Raw genomic sequence first — 17380 nt, 5'->3', positions numbered from 1 at the left:
GATTAACCTTTGCTTTACGACGCAAGGTAAAGCTTAGGCTAATTAGGGTGTTACACTTCGTACGGTTGTGAAGCGGAACAACATATTCTAATTCTTTTTCGAGGAGAAACAAGATGCAATAAGAGTGGAAAGAGGAGGACCTTGGCTCTGTAAAGATTATGTGCTCCACCTTCAAAGATGGAATGAAGATGAGAAGGTATGAAAAGAAGGACTCCATTTTTTTCCAGCATGGTCTCAATTCTGGGGTCTTCTAGAGGAATTTGAAACGCTGGATGTATGGAGAAAATTGGAAGAGAAGATTGAAAAGGTTATTGATGTGGGGTTCTTTAATGTCAGGGGAAAAGAATCCATAATTGTGAAAGCAAGAATCCGAGTTGATGGAGAACGAAAGGTTACAGATAGCTTGAGGCTAGCTGGATCGAAACAGAGAATGATAGAGATTGGAAGCAGATATGAGCAGCTGGGCAAATTCTGCACCTATTGTGCGCAACTGAAACATGATTCCAAGCATTGTAACAAGCTGATCATAGACTCAACGACAAATTAGACCAAACAGGACCGATAAGAAAGTGGGTTAAAGCTGATCAAGTAGGAAAAATAGTGGACACAGAGGGCAGCAATGACACTACATAGAATAAAAACTCTAACTCAAAAACTATGCAACCAAGGAAGAAACCATCTCCTACATGATTAATAGAAAGCTTTGCTAAGCTAAGCATGAATGGAACCAAAAATTAGGTAAAAGAGACAGCATAATCTCTGAAAAAGAGGGATGAAAAAGGGTGCTGAATCATACTCCAGAGGCGGCATAACAGGGTATGGAAAATGATGGAGTCCTGATCCTATTGGATGATGTTAACCCAATGAAGACACCTATGGAGTTAGAGCAGAAAAAGAGCGATGCGATTAAAGAAGAAGAGAAAAGGAAATTGAAGATTAAACAAATTGCTAGACAAAGAGATGAAAACTACCAGCATGCATGTGGAGTGAAAAGGGGACCAGCAGGTAGAAAAAATAAACCTAATCAGAAAAAAGCCTGTATAGAGGAAAGACGAGCAGAAAAAGAGAAGGTGGAGGGTGGCAGCCGTACAATGGCATCCCAGCGCCATGAGGATCCTTACATAGAATTGTCGGAGTTTGGGGAGACCCCTAACAATCCATAACCTCAAAGGGATTACTCAATCCCACTCTTCCGAGTTGGTTTTTATATGCGAAACAAAAAACCAAACTCGTCTGGTGGAAGCGAAGCTGAAGTCGTGTGGATTTAGCAGATGGCACATAATCAATCCAAATGGTATTGCCGGAGGATTAGCTATGGCGTGGAAAGAAGAATGTGATGTTAAAGTAACCAGCAGTTCTAGTTTTCATACACAAGGTGTAGTGAGGGATGTAGCGCTTTCTTCTCACACGCAACGCAACGTAAACCGCTACATCACTACCGTGGTTTACGTCCAAATCATAATCTACCATATCCCTATCGCGATTTCTATAGAAATAGGAAAGATGCATTTGCGTCTTCAATGTATAGATGTTGTATTCTTGTAATATTAAAAGGCAAACAAATTATTTTGGTAACTTGCCCTAGTTATTATATATTGATATATTGATTTTTAAAACTTGATTGTTTTTTATAGACATAAGGACTTAAAGTCCAAAATAAAGAAAACTAGACGAAAACTATCCTAGAGAAAGCAGTTTTAATGAAGTTTGCATGAAAAATTAAAGAAACACATGAGGGAATAGAGAAAAAAAATGATATTCAAATTTAAAATTTGATTGTTATTGTTCTAAGTAGATTTAGAATAGATAAATTGATGTTTATTGGAATTTATATTTATATAAAATGACACTTGAAAAGAAATTTTAAAGTAATTGGAATTTGATGCCAATTGAAATTTGTATATAAATTGTTGTCATTTTAAACTTTTAATGTAGATTTAGAATAGGAATTAGATGCTAGTTGGGATTACTTAATTGTTGTTAATATTTGATTGTTGTTGTTTTAATATAGATTTAATACTTGATTGTTACTCTTATTTGTTACTAATGCATGATTGTATTAATATAGGTTTAATGCTAATTGGTATTTTTCTGCAAGTTATTTTTAGAAATTGAGATTTGATTGATGTTAAAGTGTTAATGAAGGCATTTATTTCCTACTAATATAAGTTTAATACTTGTTGATTGACTATTTTATACTTTTATTTAAATAGGACTGGATTAATTGGTTCAATCGGTGATCCAACAATTGAACCAGTAGTCCAGTAATATGACGGAATCGATCGTCGATTTGATTCTAACAATTATGCTCTCTCTTATGATTTTGAAAATTAGACCGGACCGATTCAGCAGTGAACCGAATGCTTATGCGGTTTGGTTCAACATCAAAAACCGCCATACTAAAAATCAAACGCAAACTGCTGAACCGGCCTCGGACGAACGGGGACCGGGCCGATTTTTATGAAACGGCATCATTTTTGCGTTTTATTGAAAAAAGAAGAGCCAGGTTCTCCTCGGTCCTCACCTGAAGCCCTCGTCCCCCTCTCGAGTCCCATTCCAGATTCCTCAGTCTCGTACATACTCTCTTTATTTCTCCCCAAAATACAACCCTAGCCTCCATCGCGCCGCCGTTGATTTCACCGTCGCCGCTTGATTCGTCGTGGTCGTTCGCCAATCCTCCTGTTTCGTCGTGCTCGAAGGCCCTTCCATTCCCCCAACGTCAGCGTCTCCAGGTCCTGCTCCGCCGTCGTCTGTCTATCGTGTTCGTCGCCAGCTCGCTAGTGTTCGTCACCAGCTTCCCGTCGTCCATCGCTCTCCCTCAAATCTCTGGTCACTTCCCTCGCCGAAGGTAATGCCTCGGATGCTCAGTCAGTGCTCGGTGCTTTCTCTTAGTTGACTGGCTTTGCTCACTGCTTGATGATAAATTTTTACTCTGTTACTGGCTTGTTCTTGTTTGTCCTGGGTTGATTAACTGTTACTGGCTTACTGATTGATGATAAATTGATCCCGATAAATTGTTACTGGTTTGTTCTTGCTTTTTTTCTGTTGTTAAATTTTGTTAAAGTTTCTTGATGATAAATTTTGTGCTCATTCCCTAAAGGAATACTTGTAATTTAAGTTGGTGCTTAATACTCTTATCGTATCACAAAGCTCACTACTAGTGCATGCTGTTCGTGTTATTTTTTTTAGTTCAGAAATTATCAAATTATATTGATTATTGAATGGCTCTGCTCACTGCTGCTATGCTATGTTGTACTCTGGTTTGTGTCTTCTTTGCTGCTGTGCTGTGTTTTTTTGCGCTCTGCTGTTCACTGCTGTGCTTTTTTGTGTTCAATTAAGTCAATTAAAACTATGCTTTGGGCTTAATTGTGCTTCGATTGTTAAGTTAGTTAATTCAGCATATGAATTTTGCCAGCTATGCATTTCTTAGATTAAGACTTGCACTAGTTTCTTTGCTAGTAACAACTTATGTGACTGATTTTGCACCGTTATGAACTTATCCATTCCCCTTGTAGGCATGCACTTGGTGGCTTTGATGGAAGCACAATGGTGTCGACCATTGAAGTGTTTGATCCTCGTCGCAAAGCATGGATAACCAGGGAACCCATGAATCATCCTTGTCGCGAAGCACAATATGGTGTCTACTAACCCTTTTTTTTTTTTTTTAAATTATATAGGCATCTTTAACCAATTCTCCCAAGTCTATAAGTGAGCTACCACCAGTTCCCCCTTCTTCTAGGGTAACCACTTTGTCTACAGGTTTATTGATGACTGCAGTTATGTTTTAGGGTATTAAATTTTTAATTTATTTATTATTTTATTATAAAACGGTTTTTCCAGTTGAACCATGGTTGAACCTGTTGAATCAGTGAACCAGTAAACTAGTAATTAGAACGGTTCGATGACCGGTTCGGTTTTCAGAACCTTGCTCTCTTGTATTATTTTTTTTCAAAAGTTTAAATACTATTAGAAAATTGTGGGTCTGTGTGGTTTAGATACATGTGCATTGATCTGTTTGACTTAAATATGTAAATCTTGAAGCTGTCAATTTATGTTGATTACATAAGATAGAATTAGAATACTATTGAATCTTTTTTTAATTATTTTTTTTATTTTTAGAGAATAAATGCTAATCTGTGTCAATTTTTAGGTCATATACGAAACTGAATTTGCAGAAGACCAGGCAGTTGTTTATGCTTCTAAATGGGATTTTAGTGTTACTCCTGACCATGATTATATAAAGGTAATGAATTCAAATTGGACTTGATACATTGATCGCCTCCTATTGTCCTTTGTTGCCACCGTCTTTGATATCGCCGGTATTTTCATCTCACAAACACGCAGTATCCCGTAATCAGACATGAATTTGTTGAATACAGTCCCTTCATCAGCGCCTCCATGTCCTTCTCTACCTTTGCACACCCACTCCAACCTGTCCAAGTCATTCCAATTCTCATATCTGAAACCATCCAAATTCACATCTTACGGAGCAAGGCTGTAAGTCGCACTACTATTCTGTTTATACACATTTAACACTTGAAAAATTCTCACCAACAGTGTTAAGGAAATTGCGCAGCTGCGAGCTCTTTGATTTGCACCAAGAGCAAGTCCCTTACGAAGTGGCATGGTCTTGGCAGAAAGACATTGTGAAGGAAAAGAAGGCTCAGCTTGAGAATGAAGGAGATTGCAGTGACACCCTTATTGTTCTGCAGCACCCTTCTGTGTATACATTGGGTACTGCCAGTACCAAGGACAACCTAAATTTCAACATCAACAATGCACCCTTTAATGTTTATCGTACTGAGCGAGGTGGTGAAGTTACATACCATGGTCCTGGCCAGCTAGTTCTGTACCCTATTATCAATCTAAGAAGACACAAGATGGATCTACATTGGTACCTCAGGACACTGGAAGAGCTTGTCATTCGTGTTCTTTCTTCGACATTTTCCATTCAAGCTTCTCGAGTGGAAGGTTTAACTGGTGTCTGGGTTGGTAAGTCTAAGTTCCTTTTTTTTGCTACTATGCAACCTTAGACTTGTATACTTTTGATAATAATACCACTCAAATTTAGGTTCATAAGAATATAATATTATAATTTCATATATCATGAAAGATTAGCTTGATATTCAAGATCATTGGCTTTATCGATTCAATTCAAAATAGGTTGGATAAATTAGTCCTGGTCATGTTTAACATTTTAGATATTGCAGCCAAGTTTACAATCTTTCTGGCTAACTGGTAAACTCTTACAAGTATACCAGTTTACATTTCCAATTAAGTTTATGACTTCACGACTAAACTCTCATGAGTTTTAGTCTAGCTTTACAATTATACAACGTTAGATGAACTCTCGGGTTGGCTTAATTTGGTTTCAGCTTATAGAATGGCTTCTACAAGGACATATATAAATTATATGCTACTGCCTGATACCTAAGCTCTCACGACATAAATTAGTTGATGGATTGATTAGCCCAAAACCATTGTTTTCTTTTTTGAAGTTCTCCTAACTCCTCGTTGAAATTTGTTGAAATTTGCTCCAGGAAATGAGAAAGTTGCAGCTGTAGGTATAAGAGTGTCTCATTGGATAACATACCATGGCTTAGCACTTAATGTCACAACAGATTTGACTCCCTTCAAATGGATCATCCCATGTGGCATACGCAACCGCGAGGTTGGAAGCATTAAAGGGTTGTTACTGAGAGAAGCTCAATCATCAAATATGGCTGCTAACGGAACAAATGATCTGCATTCTATTATGCATGATGATGGCGGTCTAATTGGTATTACTCGCAACTCCTTGATTGAAGAGTTTTCAAGAGTGTTTCAGCTTGAGTACCATCACAGAACTATTTCTGTACCTATGTTGTATGAAAGGAATCAAAGTGATCTTGTTACTGAAACACAGCAAAGTTGAATTTGTTTGATATCATACGAGTCCTTGGAAATATTTATCTTAAGGGTAAGCTAAAACATTGCAACTACTTTTTATTTCTTTCAAGTTTCAAATGCCAAAGATGACCAACAAGATAAAACAATACAATAATAACAGGAATCCATTTGTTTATTATTATTATTATTATTATTATTATTATTAATGGTAGCTGTATTCATGGAGTTTTCTTGAGTTCTTATTCTTCTTCAATGGTTTTGATTTTGCTTCTAGTGGTGCCAATGTTGGTTGTGAAGTCTCAAAATTGGGTGCCTCAGAAGCTGCACTCAAGTATAAGATAAATTAATGTCACATTATTTTGCCAAAATTTTCATGGAAAGTAAGTACATTAACAAAGAGCAATAAATCATTGTCTTTTACACAACTTAGTCATATTAAATTTTAATTAGCAAATTGAGGGATTTCATAAATACCTTGTGGGCTTAGTGGGGATTCAGCTATTGGAGGAAGTGATTGGTCATTTGATCCAAGCATTGCTGGACCTGCGAATAAATATTTTCTATATATAAAACAGTTTATCCAAATTGAAATTTAACTCAATATGGGATTTAGACAGAGATGGAATTTTATCATAAGGAAGAATGTGAAAACGGAAAACATGCTAAATTACAAAATAGTATAGCAATTGAACAAAGTAACTACCTGGAGCTGGTATAGGAGAGCCAGAAGCTGCAATAATGTACAATAACAATACTTCATTAGCTATTTAAATATTTCATTAAGAAAATAACAATGGGAAAAGGTACGTTTTGACACATTATTATGTAATAGGAATATTAGTAATTTAGATTATTACGAAAAAATATTATTATTTTTTAAATTATGTTTGAGCTTTGAGAAATTGTCAATCATGTGGTAATTTAGATAGGCATCTCTTATAAGATAATATAGAGTAATGTAACTCAATTACACAAGGTAATGTTGAGTTTAGATAGTTTCATCCAATTATCCAAATTCCAAACTTAACCAGCACTTATCAAACCCCTTTTGGGATATATTTGTGAATTTTGATTTTTGAAGAAAATAACAGGAAACAAATTAGAATAAGTATAGAAAACTAATTTTTAATTAGGCAACTTTAGTTAATTTTTTTATTATAAATTGTTTTTGTAACCATCGTTTTTAGGAGGTTTAAGGTTTTAGGGTTTAAGATTAGGATTTATGGTATAATATTTAAGATTTAAAATTTAGAGTTTAGAATTTAAAATTAAAAAAAAATTGAGGATTTAGAATTTAGAATTAAAAAATTTAGCCGGCTGCAAAATAACTGTCTCCCTATTGAAATTATGGGATTAGTATGAAAATTGGATTAAATTAATTTTATACTTTGAAGCCCTTCTTTGCCTCTCCCTCCAAAATCAAAACTTTAAGGAATAAGGACACACCTTTGCACTGTAAAGGAAGTTCATTGATGTTGCATGCTTGTGGAAGAAAAAGGGCAAGAACACTGTTAATAGGTAATGGGATTGGAGCATTGGCTGATATCACAAGGCAAGCACAATCTATACTATTACTCATCAAAGACCTTAGTGAATCACAACATGAAGATGATGGTGCTAATCCATTACTTGAACTTCCTGTGATGAAGTTTGCACATGGTGTGAAATTGGTTATCATTGATGTTGTGCATGGTGTAGTAATTTGACCCTTAACCAAGTTTAGTGAACCCATAATTATAATTAGTACGGTTGATATCATAGTGATTTGGAAAGCATATGTGAGTTGTCCCATATTAGTCTTTGGTGGGTTAAAGAATGATTTGATTGTAGGTAAGTGTCTTTGGATGTTGATTGGTTTGATCATAAGATAAGGACATGATTTATACATTGCAATGACTCAACGAAAAAGAATTGGTAGATTTGAATTTGATGATTTAGGAGTTCAACTACTTTAACCAACATGTATATTGGAATATATTTTGTTAATTCCAATTGCTGTATTTGGTATGGTTGGTTAGAATGCATATTTTCGTTTTTCAAAACCAAATGTATGAAAAAAAAATCAATACACTTCTCATTTGGCATCTTTTTGTTTTAGCATATTTTAATACTAAACTATTCTCTTATGTTTCAAATAAGCATCTAACTTTGTCTAGGTGCACAAATTTTAAAAATAGAACAACTTAATGTTAGATAAATTCACATAAAGGTACAAAATTATCCATTTTAATGTTTTATACAAAATATTTTTTATAATATCTTTTTATACTTATTTTTATGAAGTTTGATGTTCCCTAAACACGCGTATTTAATGAGATAAATACTCTTAATTGTTATTCCATCTTGAACCAGATTAATTAATTCTTAATTATACAATCATTTCTACTAAAAATTAGATCCAAATAAAGTTTTAAACATTAATATATGTGAGGCTAGAAAGTGTAGTAAAATAAACAATTTGAAGACAATTTCAAAAAAATACGATATGGTTAATGCAAAACTCTTATTTTATTTTATATTTTTTTCAAAGTTAGAAGTAAGACTCGAATTTTAAATCTCTAAGTGAGGATATAGAAACTATGCCATTTGAGCTATATCTCGTTACTACAGCATTCTTATTACATTAAATTGAAATAAAACAGTCCGTTAGCTATAGTTATACGACAACATTAACCTTTGTATGTATGATAATGTCATCAAATTAGAAAGGGTTGGCAACCTACATTTACTTGTTCATTTTCTTGAAACATCTTTTCTCTTTCTATATAACTCTTTGTTCAAGTCTCACTCAAAACATCATCAACTAGTTAGTTTCTCAATCCACACACATACACAAGAACAAGGCATTGAGAAATCTTAGTATTCTAACATTGGAAGTAATGGCAAGATCTTCTTTGAGCTTAGTTATTATGGTTCTTGTTGTGGGGGCCACAATGTGGAACCAAGAAGCTAAAGCTCAATCATCATCATCATCAAGTTGCACAAGCACATTAACTAGCTTGAGTCCTTGCTTGAACTACATAATGGGAAGCTCATCAACACCATCATCTTCATGTTGCTCTCAACTCTCAAGTGTGGTTAAATCTTCCCCACAGTGCTTATGCTCTGTCCTTAATGGTGGAGGTTCCAATTTGGGAATCCCCATTAACCAAACTCTTGCTTTGTCTCTTCCTAGTGCTTGCAAAGTTCAAACTCCACCAGTAAGCCAATGCAAAGGTAAGAAAATAAAAATTATGTTAATGCGAAAATGTATTGTCTTAAGTATTCAAGTTCTATACATCGCTGATACGTTGATTCAGCGATGTATCAAAAAGTGACAGTGACAGATAAAAGACAACAGAGAGAATATAAGGCTAATAACTTATTTGGTCATGGCATGAATTTTGTAGGTGTTAATGGAGGAGCATCTTCGGGTTCTCCGGTGGGATCTCCATTTGGTTCCCCAGCTGAATCTCCAGCTGATTCACCTGAAGGCTCAATTGCACCTTCATATTCAGGTTCAGATTCTCCCTCAGGTATAATATTGTAGTAAAGGAACTTTAAAAATGTTACCCTCCTTTTCATGATATAGTAAACTCAGAATTAATAGTTTAATTAAGATTGTTAGTAGAAAAGATGTTTCAATGCATGATAACACTTTTTAGTTTGGTGTATTCTATTGTTGTAGTTGCAGGATCTAAGAGAGTTCCAGGAACAAATGGTGGGTCATCTGATGGAAGCAACATTAAATTCCCCTCCCACTTTTTACTCTCTCTTGTAATTGTTTCTTGTTTCTCTTCCATCACCAACCTCTGATTTTTGAGTCTTGTCTGCAGAGACTTGAGAGACTTGAGTGCTGAGGTTTTTTAATTATGTTTTGCCTTTTGTTGTGTCACTTCATATCTGTGTAGTTTGTATAAATAATGAGTTTAATTTTATATATGTTTTCTTTATTATTCAGGATTGATTATGCCATAGAAACCTACTGATTAATCTAAATTTTCTGAGCTATGAAACAAAACTATATATGATTCATTAGTTCAACAACTAATTGAAACTGAGTTCAATTTTCTTTAATTTACAAAGCATAGAGCATACGTATTTTCTTAATGATACAGTAATCATGATTCATATAATGTATTAATCTACTAATGTAACTTACATTGCTTATTGTGGGGAATTGGGTATCTCGAACTGGGAGGAGGAATAAACATGAGTTGTTAAGTTCTTGCTGAATAATCCTAAAGTCCCACATCATGGGGATCAGAATGTGCGGGTGATGCATTGGCATATAAAAGAGAAGGGAGTACAACAATTGCAATATACTTACCTGGACGGGGTCAATGGGCGATCAAGAAGGCCCATGGCCTAGGCTGGTGACTTCCATTGCACTTCGGAAGGGTGCCCGCCTAAGGTCTACCCAAGTGGTGGAGCCTACGTCATAATTTGTGGCAGTGGGGGCCTGCGTTCGCGCGGCCCCTTCCAATCCAGTTCAAAAGTATTCGGGCCTTATCTCTTTGGGCCTGCTCGTTATTTTATGCGGTTCTACTAAATCCAAAAGAATACACTGGTAAACGAAGATAGAGAAATGTCTATTAAAATAAAAGGTTACATGGGGATTAATTTTAGGAAATTATTTAATTTAATTAATTAATTAAAATTTAAATGTGAAAACAACCCAATCCCGCACAGTGTCAAAAACACAACTAAATGGGACTGTTTTTAAACAAAAAAAATTATTATTTTCAAAAAGAAAATAGAAGAGTATTGTTTATCAGGATATAATTTTTTTTTAAAATTGAATAAACACGAGAATTTTTTTAAATTGAATAAATATAATTAATTATACGAAAGTAATAATAGGAATATATTTATTTTTATTAAATTAAATTATTATAAAAGTCGTATTTTAGTAAATAATGTTCTTTCAATTTTTTTGAAAATAATGAATTTTTTTATTGATGAAAAATGCCCAAGTAAAAGAGCCCCCCACCCATGAAGGGCATACCCGTAAATATTACCAAAGACGAAAGGGAACAAATCAAGTTGGTGGGCTTAAATCACATTTTTATTTGAAAAAGAAAGTTACAACAATGTTAAATAGATTGATAAAAGCACATTGGACTGAACACACCAACAGAGGTAGAGATTTCTAATAACACAGAAAACTCTTCCAATAGTAGTAATCTACAGAGAAAACTACACCACTTTTATAATTTCAACTAAATTTAAAAAAAAAAGCTCACAAAAAATAGAATCCTAAACTCTTCAAGAAAGCCCCTCTGCTTATATAAATGCAAAAGTAATATTTTCATAAACAAATTATGCTCTTTATTTCTTTTTTTCCTTCTTTTACATTTGTGATGTATTTATATTAGTTTTTAATGATAAAGATTTTATAAAGTTAGTTATTTTGCACTAGAAAAATCACTCTATATATTTATTTTACATATTTTTAATATGTATTTTTTATTCTAGCATATATTATAAAAGGGTAAATAATTGTTATATACACATAATAATATGATTAAATATTTAAGATTAACAAATTTATTTCTATAAAAATTAGTTTAACTGATTAATTATTAATACATTTTATAAAAAACGTAAGGAGCGTCACCATGGTGAACAAACGAGAATCATGAAGTCTATTTGGTTTTTTGGTGTTTCTACAAAAAAAAATTTGGTGTTTCATCTGAAACATGCTTTTTCATTAGGCCACTTGACTCCAGGATTTAGCTTTTTAGTCAAAATAATGTAATTGTGTGTGAGAGAGAGATAATTATGTATTCTGAAAATGATTAGAGAGTTTAATATCAATACTTGAACCTTGTAAAGTTGACGAATTGATAGAAACAACACACTTCCAACTGTTTATACCTTGAAATTGAAACCTGCCTCTACACTTCAAAATTTAACTTCATAGGACCATGTTTCTTGTAATTTATGCTCCTCCCAGCCAGGGGATTTAAATCCCTTTAACAAGAGACTATAAACTAATTATTCAATGGATTCCATAGAACATTGGATATCAATTTCAATTTACTTACCTGAATGGAGTCAATGCGCAATCAAGATTCAAGAAGACCCATAGATTAGGCTGGTAACTTCCATTGCAGTTGGGAAGGGTGCTAGCATAAGATCTACCCTCAACAATTTTTAAATTTAGCATATGTTGAGTCTTTTACATATCTTTTGGTATGTTTTTTTTAACTTTAAGCATGGGATTTAGTCAATAAATAAATAAATATATATATATATATATATATATATATATATATAAGTTTAGCTATAATATAATACATGAATTAAATCTATGTCAATGTTGGTGTTGTAATGTCTTGGAAAGCTTACAATTTTGTATAGCTAATTTATACAATTAATTTCTGAGATCCAACATCATTTTTGTAATCTCTTTAACATCATTTTTGTAATCTCTTTTACTTAAAAAGGATCTCCTTTACTTGAAATGGAAAAAATAGTTTTGGTTCCGATTCATTTTCTTCCTTACTTTTTTTTTTAATTACAAAAAAGAAGACTTTTTCAATTTCAACAACAACAGGTAAAGTATGATATTTTTAGCACAAGTAAAGTCTGCAAAATGATAGTAATTTGTTTTGATGTACTTTTACTTTTATTATTATTAATAAATAAAAAAGTTGTGTTCACCAAAATAGAATTTAGAAGATATATTAAAAGTGCTCATTAGGGTTCCTAGTGCTCTTCTAGGGTTTTAGTGCCCTCTATTAAAATTCTAATTAACAAACAGAATGGATGATCTTAGGTCTGATCCTGAGCGTCCTAGACATGAGAAGGAGAGCGAAGAAGAAGAGATTGTCATCCTTGATGAAGAAGACATCTCGGAAGGAGTACAAGCATGTACGAAGAGTCTTTCAAGAAGAATTTTTGCGAAAAGACATTTTTCTGTTGGAATAATGGAAGGTGCCATGCATGCTATTTGGGGTAGACCTGAAAGATTCAGAGTGGTGAACAAAGGTAAGAATCTATTTCAATTTTTGTTTGAGAAAGAAACAGATATGCTGAGAATTGAAAGAGGCTCCCCATGGCTCTTTAAGAATTATATCCTACACGTTAAGCATTGGGAGGAGGACGAGGCCTCACGAGAAATAATGATCTCTGCAATCCTTATTTGAGTTCAATTCTGGGGTTTGCCAAAACAATTCAAAACCCTGGAGGTTGGACGTAAATTAGGGAGTAAATTAGGTTCATCTCCGACCTTGATTTTTTCGAGGTCAAAGATAAAAAATCTCGGATTATCAAAGCGAAGGTGGAACTGGAGGGTGATAAAAGCTAAGAGACAACATAAAATTGATGGGGCCGAATCAACAACCTCTAGAGATGAGTTTGAGGTATGAATGTATTGGTGTGTTTTGCAATTACTATGCCTCCCTTGGACATGAGACAAGAAATTGTCAATCATTATTGGAAGGAGAGTTGAAAGGAGAAAATATGATGATTCAAGAAAAACTAGAGCTGATGGTCATTCTCTTGCACAACCAAGGAAGAAATCAGCCCCAATGTGACTTCTAGAGAGCTTTTCAAGTTTGAGTATGAAAGACAAGAAGCAGCAACCAACTTCCAAGCAATTAATGGCAAATAGTTCTAACGTGCAGAAAGATAAAGATGCAGAAGTGGAGATTGCTAACACTAATTCAGGTGCTGATTCGCTAAATGTTCTTAGAGAGCTATCTATTCAAATGAATACTGAGGAATATGTGGCTATTTCTGAAAACAGAACAGAATGCAAAAATAAGAAAGTAAAACTGAAGCAGATAGCAAGAATAAGAGACAATATTATCAAGACTTATGTTGGCAATAAAAGAAACAATAGTGGAAAGGAGAATGAAGGAAGTTGGAAAAAAACGTGTTTAGAGGAAGAGCGGTTAATTGAAAATGAGGTGGAGGGTACCAGCCGTCAAATGGCACCCAAAGACCCATGAAGCTACTAAGCTGGAACTGTCGGGGTTTGGGGAGACCCCTGACAGTCCAGAATCTTAAAGGGATATGTCAATCCCACTCTTCCGCGAGATTGTGTTCATCTGTGAAACTAAAAACCAATCCCGCATAGTAGAAAGAAAATTGAGAAGCTGCAGATTTGTGAATGGAAGATTAATAATCCAATTGGGACAGCGAAAGGAACAATTCTAGCTTGGAAAGAAGACCTAGATCTCGAAGTAATTGTTGTTGGAAATTACTATACAGCTACAAAGGTAAATGACACATCTAATAACTCTTCATGGGAATTGGTGGGTGTTCACTTAAGCTGTTTGGATCATGAAAGGCTAACTCAATTCGAAGAGATCTTAACAGTTATTCAACAACTAACAGTTATCCGAAAATATCATTATTTTCGGAGACTTTAATGCCATTGTGAATCAACAAGAGAAGATGGGAGGAGACCTTAAATCCTAGGCTATTATGTTTGAGTTTTCTAATTTCATTGATGGAAATGGATTAATGGACTTGGGCATGGTAGGGAGACCATTCACATTATCAAATAAAAGAAGGGGTTCGGAGGATATTGCCGAGAGATTGGATAGAATGCTCGCTCCAGGGGGCTGGTTGAAAATCTACCCTGCTGCTTCAGTGATTAAATTGATGGAAAATGGGTCTGATCACGTGCCACTCTTCTTGGATACTAATCCTCAAATGGAGAAGTCCAAGAAAAGATTCAAATTCCAAGATCATTGGTGTGGAATGGAGGAAATAAGGAATGTCATCGATGCTGCTTGGAGCTCCAGGTTTGAGGGTTCAGCAATATTTATTCTTGCACAAAAAATGAAGATGTGTCGTCATCAATTAGTGTTTTGGCAACAGTCATCCAAATCCAATTCTAAAAAGGAGATTGAGAACCTTCTTTATAGGATTGAGGCCCTCAGAGAAGCAGGAATCAATGGCGGAAACTAACTGAATGAGCTGGAAAAGGAACTTGAAATGGCGTATTCCAAAAAAGAGAGCTATTGAAAAGGCAAACCAATGATAAAATGGTTGAATGAGGGTGACAAAAATACTAAATTCTTCCATTAATCCTACCAATATCAGATTCGGAGAAATAAAATCTGGAGATCAGAAAAGAATGATAGAAGCTATGCCACCACTCATGGAGAGATTGCTACGGTTGCCGAGGAATATTTTAAGGAAATATTTACTTCAAATAACAATGCTGATCCAGCCCCTCTATTTGAAGTTTTGGTGCTAAAGTCACCCCTGCCATAAATCGCAAATTGTTGCGTCCAGTCTCAATGGAGGAAATTAAGAGAGTAGTTTTTAGTGTCCATCCCCATAGTGCCCCAGGTGATGACGGATTTACTTCTAAATTCTTTCAATTCTATTGGGATATTGTAGCAGAAGGTGTTTTTAAAGCAATTCGGAGTTTCTTTGTTAGTGGTAGAATATTAAAAAGTTTCAACCACACCCACATTTGCTTAATTCCTAAGATCCCAGATGCAAAGGTAATGGCCTAGGTTAGACCTATAAGTCTTTCTTCAGTTGTCTACAAATTTATTTCTAAAGTATTGGTTCATCGGCTCCAGAGTTTCATGAATTGTTTGATTAGTTCAACTCAGAGCGCCTTTGTGAAAGGCCGGTTAATCTCTGACAATATTCTTATATTCCCATGAATGCATGCACTACTTGAATACTAACAAGAGGGGTTTGGTGAATGAGATAGCGTTGAAACTTGATATGAACAAAGTATATGATAGAATTGAGTGGCAATTCCTATGGTTTATGCTAGAGAAGCTTGGTTTTGATTCAAGATGGATTGGCTGGATACAAGAGGTGGTGACAACCGTTTCTTACTCTGTCGTTGTTGAAGGACAACCTTATGACTTTTTCAAGCCAAATAGAGGTATCCGTCAAGGGGACCCTCTATCTCTCTATCTTCTTCTATTTTGTGCAGAAGGTTTTTCCTATCTTCTGAACAAGGCTGAGCAAAATGGTATCCTCTCAGGTATTCAAATTAGTCGAAGATGTCCAAAATTGAAGATTTTCCTCTGGAGAAGCATTCACGAGAAGCTCCCTGTCCGTAATCTGCTCAACCAGCGCCTCCCTTCCATTTTCCCATTATGTCGCCGCTGCCAACAAGATGCAGAATCCATTAATCATTCTCTATTCTTATGTGAGAAAGCAAAAGAGGTATGGAATAAAAGCCCCATCACCATAGATTTTGTCAACAACAACTCATCTTTTTTTTTGTCAGTCTGGTAAGAGAGATCTGAGCACTTCAGAGCTCGACATGGTGGGTCATTGCAGTTGATGTTGTTAGCAACGTTGTGCTAGGAAATTTGGAAATCCAGGAACATCATGATCTTTGAACAAGAATTGATCCCTCCAAAAGTAACGGTGGATTCATGCTTGAAGCTTGTGAATGAGTGGTCTTCCAATCCCTAGTACTGCATTCACTTTCCTTTTTTTAATCTAGTTTCTCTCTTATTCATGTTTTGATTGATGTTGTATTCACGTTTTAGTGAATTTTGAAAATTTTCTCTTTCTTTTGTTCTATGTCCTAACATGAATCCCATTGTATTTTGCTTCAGTTAATAAATAAAATACATCTATTTTTGAAAAAAAATAGAATTTAGAGTAAAATCCTACCTTATCCTCTAATCATTACTCTAGATAACACTCCTTATTGATTAGAAAATAATAATGTAGCACCTAATCACTAATTCAGTTAAATATATTTTTTTGGTTCTTCTGTTAAATTTTTATTTAGTCTAACGTGATAAGACAGAATAAATTTAACATTCTGTTTGTTTACCCAATTCTAAAAAGAGTCCAAAAATTAATATAGTGGCTGAACTAAATTTTGGAACACATATGATAAATTTTGAATTTGAGAAATCTCTAATAAATTTAGTCGATTTTTCTATGTTATCAAATCACATTAATCCGCACTCTTTGTTTTGTTCATTTTAAGTAGGGTAAAAAACGTAAATAAGCCAAGGGAGCTGAGAAATTACGCAAATTCACCAAATTGAAAATTGCTTCACGAATGAGTCAAAGCATATTATTACTATATAATTTGAACCAGGTTGGTTCAAACTACAAAAACACATAATTCGAACTAAGGTAGCTCGAATATTGATGGAACAAGTGATGCATGTAATTCGAACCTAGTTGGTTCGAACTAGGATTGAGAGTAATTCGAACTAGGTGAGTTCGAATTACACGTTTGGACGCTTCAGCAAGTAATTCGAATCTAGTTGGTTCGAATTAGTCAAAGTTTGCCTCGAATAGTAATTCGAATTATGCTGTTAAAAAATTAATAATTTATTAAAAAAATTATTAAAAAAAATTAATAATTTAAAAATTAAAAAAATATATATATTATTTCATACGTTAAAAAAAGCTAACAAAATATTTAATTACGAGACTTTTTTAAAATATTAATGAGCTATCAATTCGAATTCCATACAATACTTTTCTGTCCATTTTTAATAGCTCATGAATATTTTTTAATAATTTTTTTTAATAAATTTTTTTAAAT

The 17380-nt window shown here is 34.3% G+C and overlaps 3 protein-coding genes and 1 non-coding gene across 7 annotated transcripts in view; 3 read left to right on the top strand and 1 right to left on the bottom strand.

Annotated features, from left to right (window-relative positions):
* LOC107624936 (octanoyltransferase LIP2p, chloroplastic) overlaps positions 1 to 6095 on the top strand; it is a 30877-nt gene extending 24782 nt beyond the window's left edge. The window contains exons 2-7 of one of the 3 annotated variants that reach the window (XM_016327422.3): positions 2570 to 2848; positions 3516 to 3637; positions 4151 to 4243; positions 4345 to 4497; positions 4577 to 4992; positions 5541 to 6095. In XM_016327422.3, the coding sequence (XP_016182908.1) occupies positions 4361 to 4497; positions 4577 to 4992; positions 5541 to 5914 (927 nt within the window). In that variant the 5' untranslated portion in view covers positions 2570 to 2848; positions 3516 to 3637; positions 4151 to 4243; positions 4345 to 4360 and the 3' untranslated portion in view covers positions 5915 to 6095. Of the gene's footprint in view, positions 1 to 2507; positions 2849 to 3515; positions 3741 to 4150; positions 4244 to 4344; positions 4498 to 4576; positions 4993 to 5540 lie in introns of those variants that run through there. The other 2 variants (XM_088505395.1, XM_016327424.3) reach the window with 2 other exon arrangements.
* Positions 5981 to 7746, bottom strand: LOC107624937 (non-specific lipid transfer protein GPI-anchored 16). The gene is made up of 4 exons (XM_016327425.3): positions 7336 to 7746; positions 6593 to 6619; positions 6364 to 6432; positions 5981 to 6210 (listed from the first exon to the last, which is right to left on the bottom strand). The coding sequence occupies exons 1-4, from the start codon at positions 7679 to 7681 to the stop codon at positions 6092 to 6094; spliced, it is 561 nt and encodes a 186-aa protein (XP_016182911.3). The 5' UTR covers positions 7682 to 7746; the 3' UTR covers positions 5981 to 6091.
* A 938-nt stretch (positions 7747 to 8684) lies between these two features.
* On the top strand, positions 8685 to 9828 carry LOC107624938 (non-specific lipid transfer protein GPI-anchored 15). 2 transcript variants are annotated; one of them, XM_021115487.2, is made up of 3 exons: positions 8685 to 9105; positions 9279 to 9386; positions 9557 to 9828. In XM_021115487.2, the coding sequence occupies exons 1-3, from the start codon at positions 8769 to 8771 to the stop codon at positions 9682 to 9684; spliced, it is 573 nt and encodes a 190-aa protein (XP_020971146.1). In that variant the 5' UTR covers positions 8685 to 8768; the 3' UTR covers positions 9685 to 9828. The 2 variants fall into 2 exon arrangements, with proteins under 2 accessions (XP_020971146.1, XP_016182912.1); XM_016327426.3 differs by having other exon boundaries at positions 9279 to 9404.
* Positions 9829 to 10190: 362 nt separating this feature from the next.
* Positions 10191 to 10351, top strand: LOC148573071 (U1 spliceosomal RNA). Its single transcript, XR_015905475.1, has one exon. It is a non-coding gene; the product is annotated as a U1 spliceosomal RNA (small nuclear RNA).
* The last annotated feature ends 7029 nt before the right edge of the window (positions 10352 to 17380 follow it).

Source organism: Arachis ipaensis, chromosome B2, assembly GCF_059453495.1.
Source record: "Arachis ipaensis isolate K30076 ecotype BB chromosome B2, ASM5945349v1, whole genome shotgun sequence".
NCBI lineage: Eukaryota > Viridiplantae > Streptophyta > Magnoliopsida > Fabales > Fabaceae > Arachis > Arachis ipaensis.
This window is presented reverse-complemented; position numbering and strand designations above follow the sequence as displayed.

Bases quoted from the DNA above. Each gene is read 5' to 3' on its own strand.
- LOC107624937 (XM_016327425.3), bottom strand. From the start codon at position 7,681: ATGGGACAACTCACATATGCTTTCCAAATCACTATGATATCAACCGTA. The intron at 6,433-6,592 runs GTAGTTACTTTG...ATTTATTCGCAG, and splicing joins CTCTCCTATACCAGCTCCAG to GTCCAGCAATGCTTGGATCA. The intron at 6,211-6,363 runs GTATTTATGAAA...ACTTGAGTGCAG, and splicing joins ATCCCCACTAAGCCCACAAG to CTTCTGAGGCACCCAATTTT.
- LOC107624938 (XM_016327426.3), top strand. From the start codon at position 8,769: ATGGCAAGATCTTCTTTGAGCTTAGTTATTATGGTTCTTGTTGTGGGG. The intron at 9,106-9,278 runs GTAAGAAAATAA...TGAATTTTGTAG, and splicing joins ACCAGTAAGCCAATGCAAAG to GTGTTAATGGAGGAGCATCT. The intron at 9,405-9,556 runs GTATAATATTGT...CTATTGTTGTAG, and splicing joins AGGTTCAGATTCTCCCTCAG to TTGCAGGATCTAAGAGAGTT.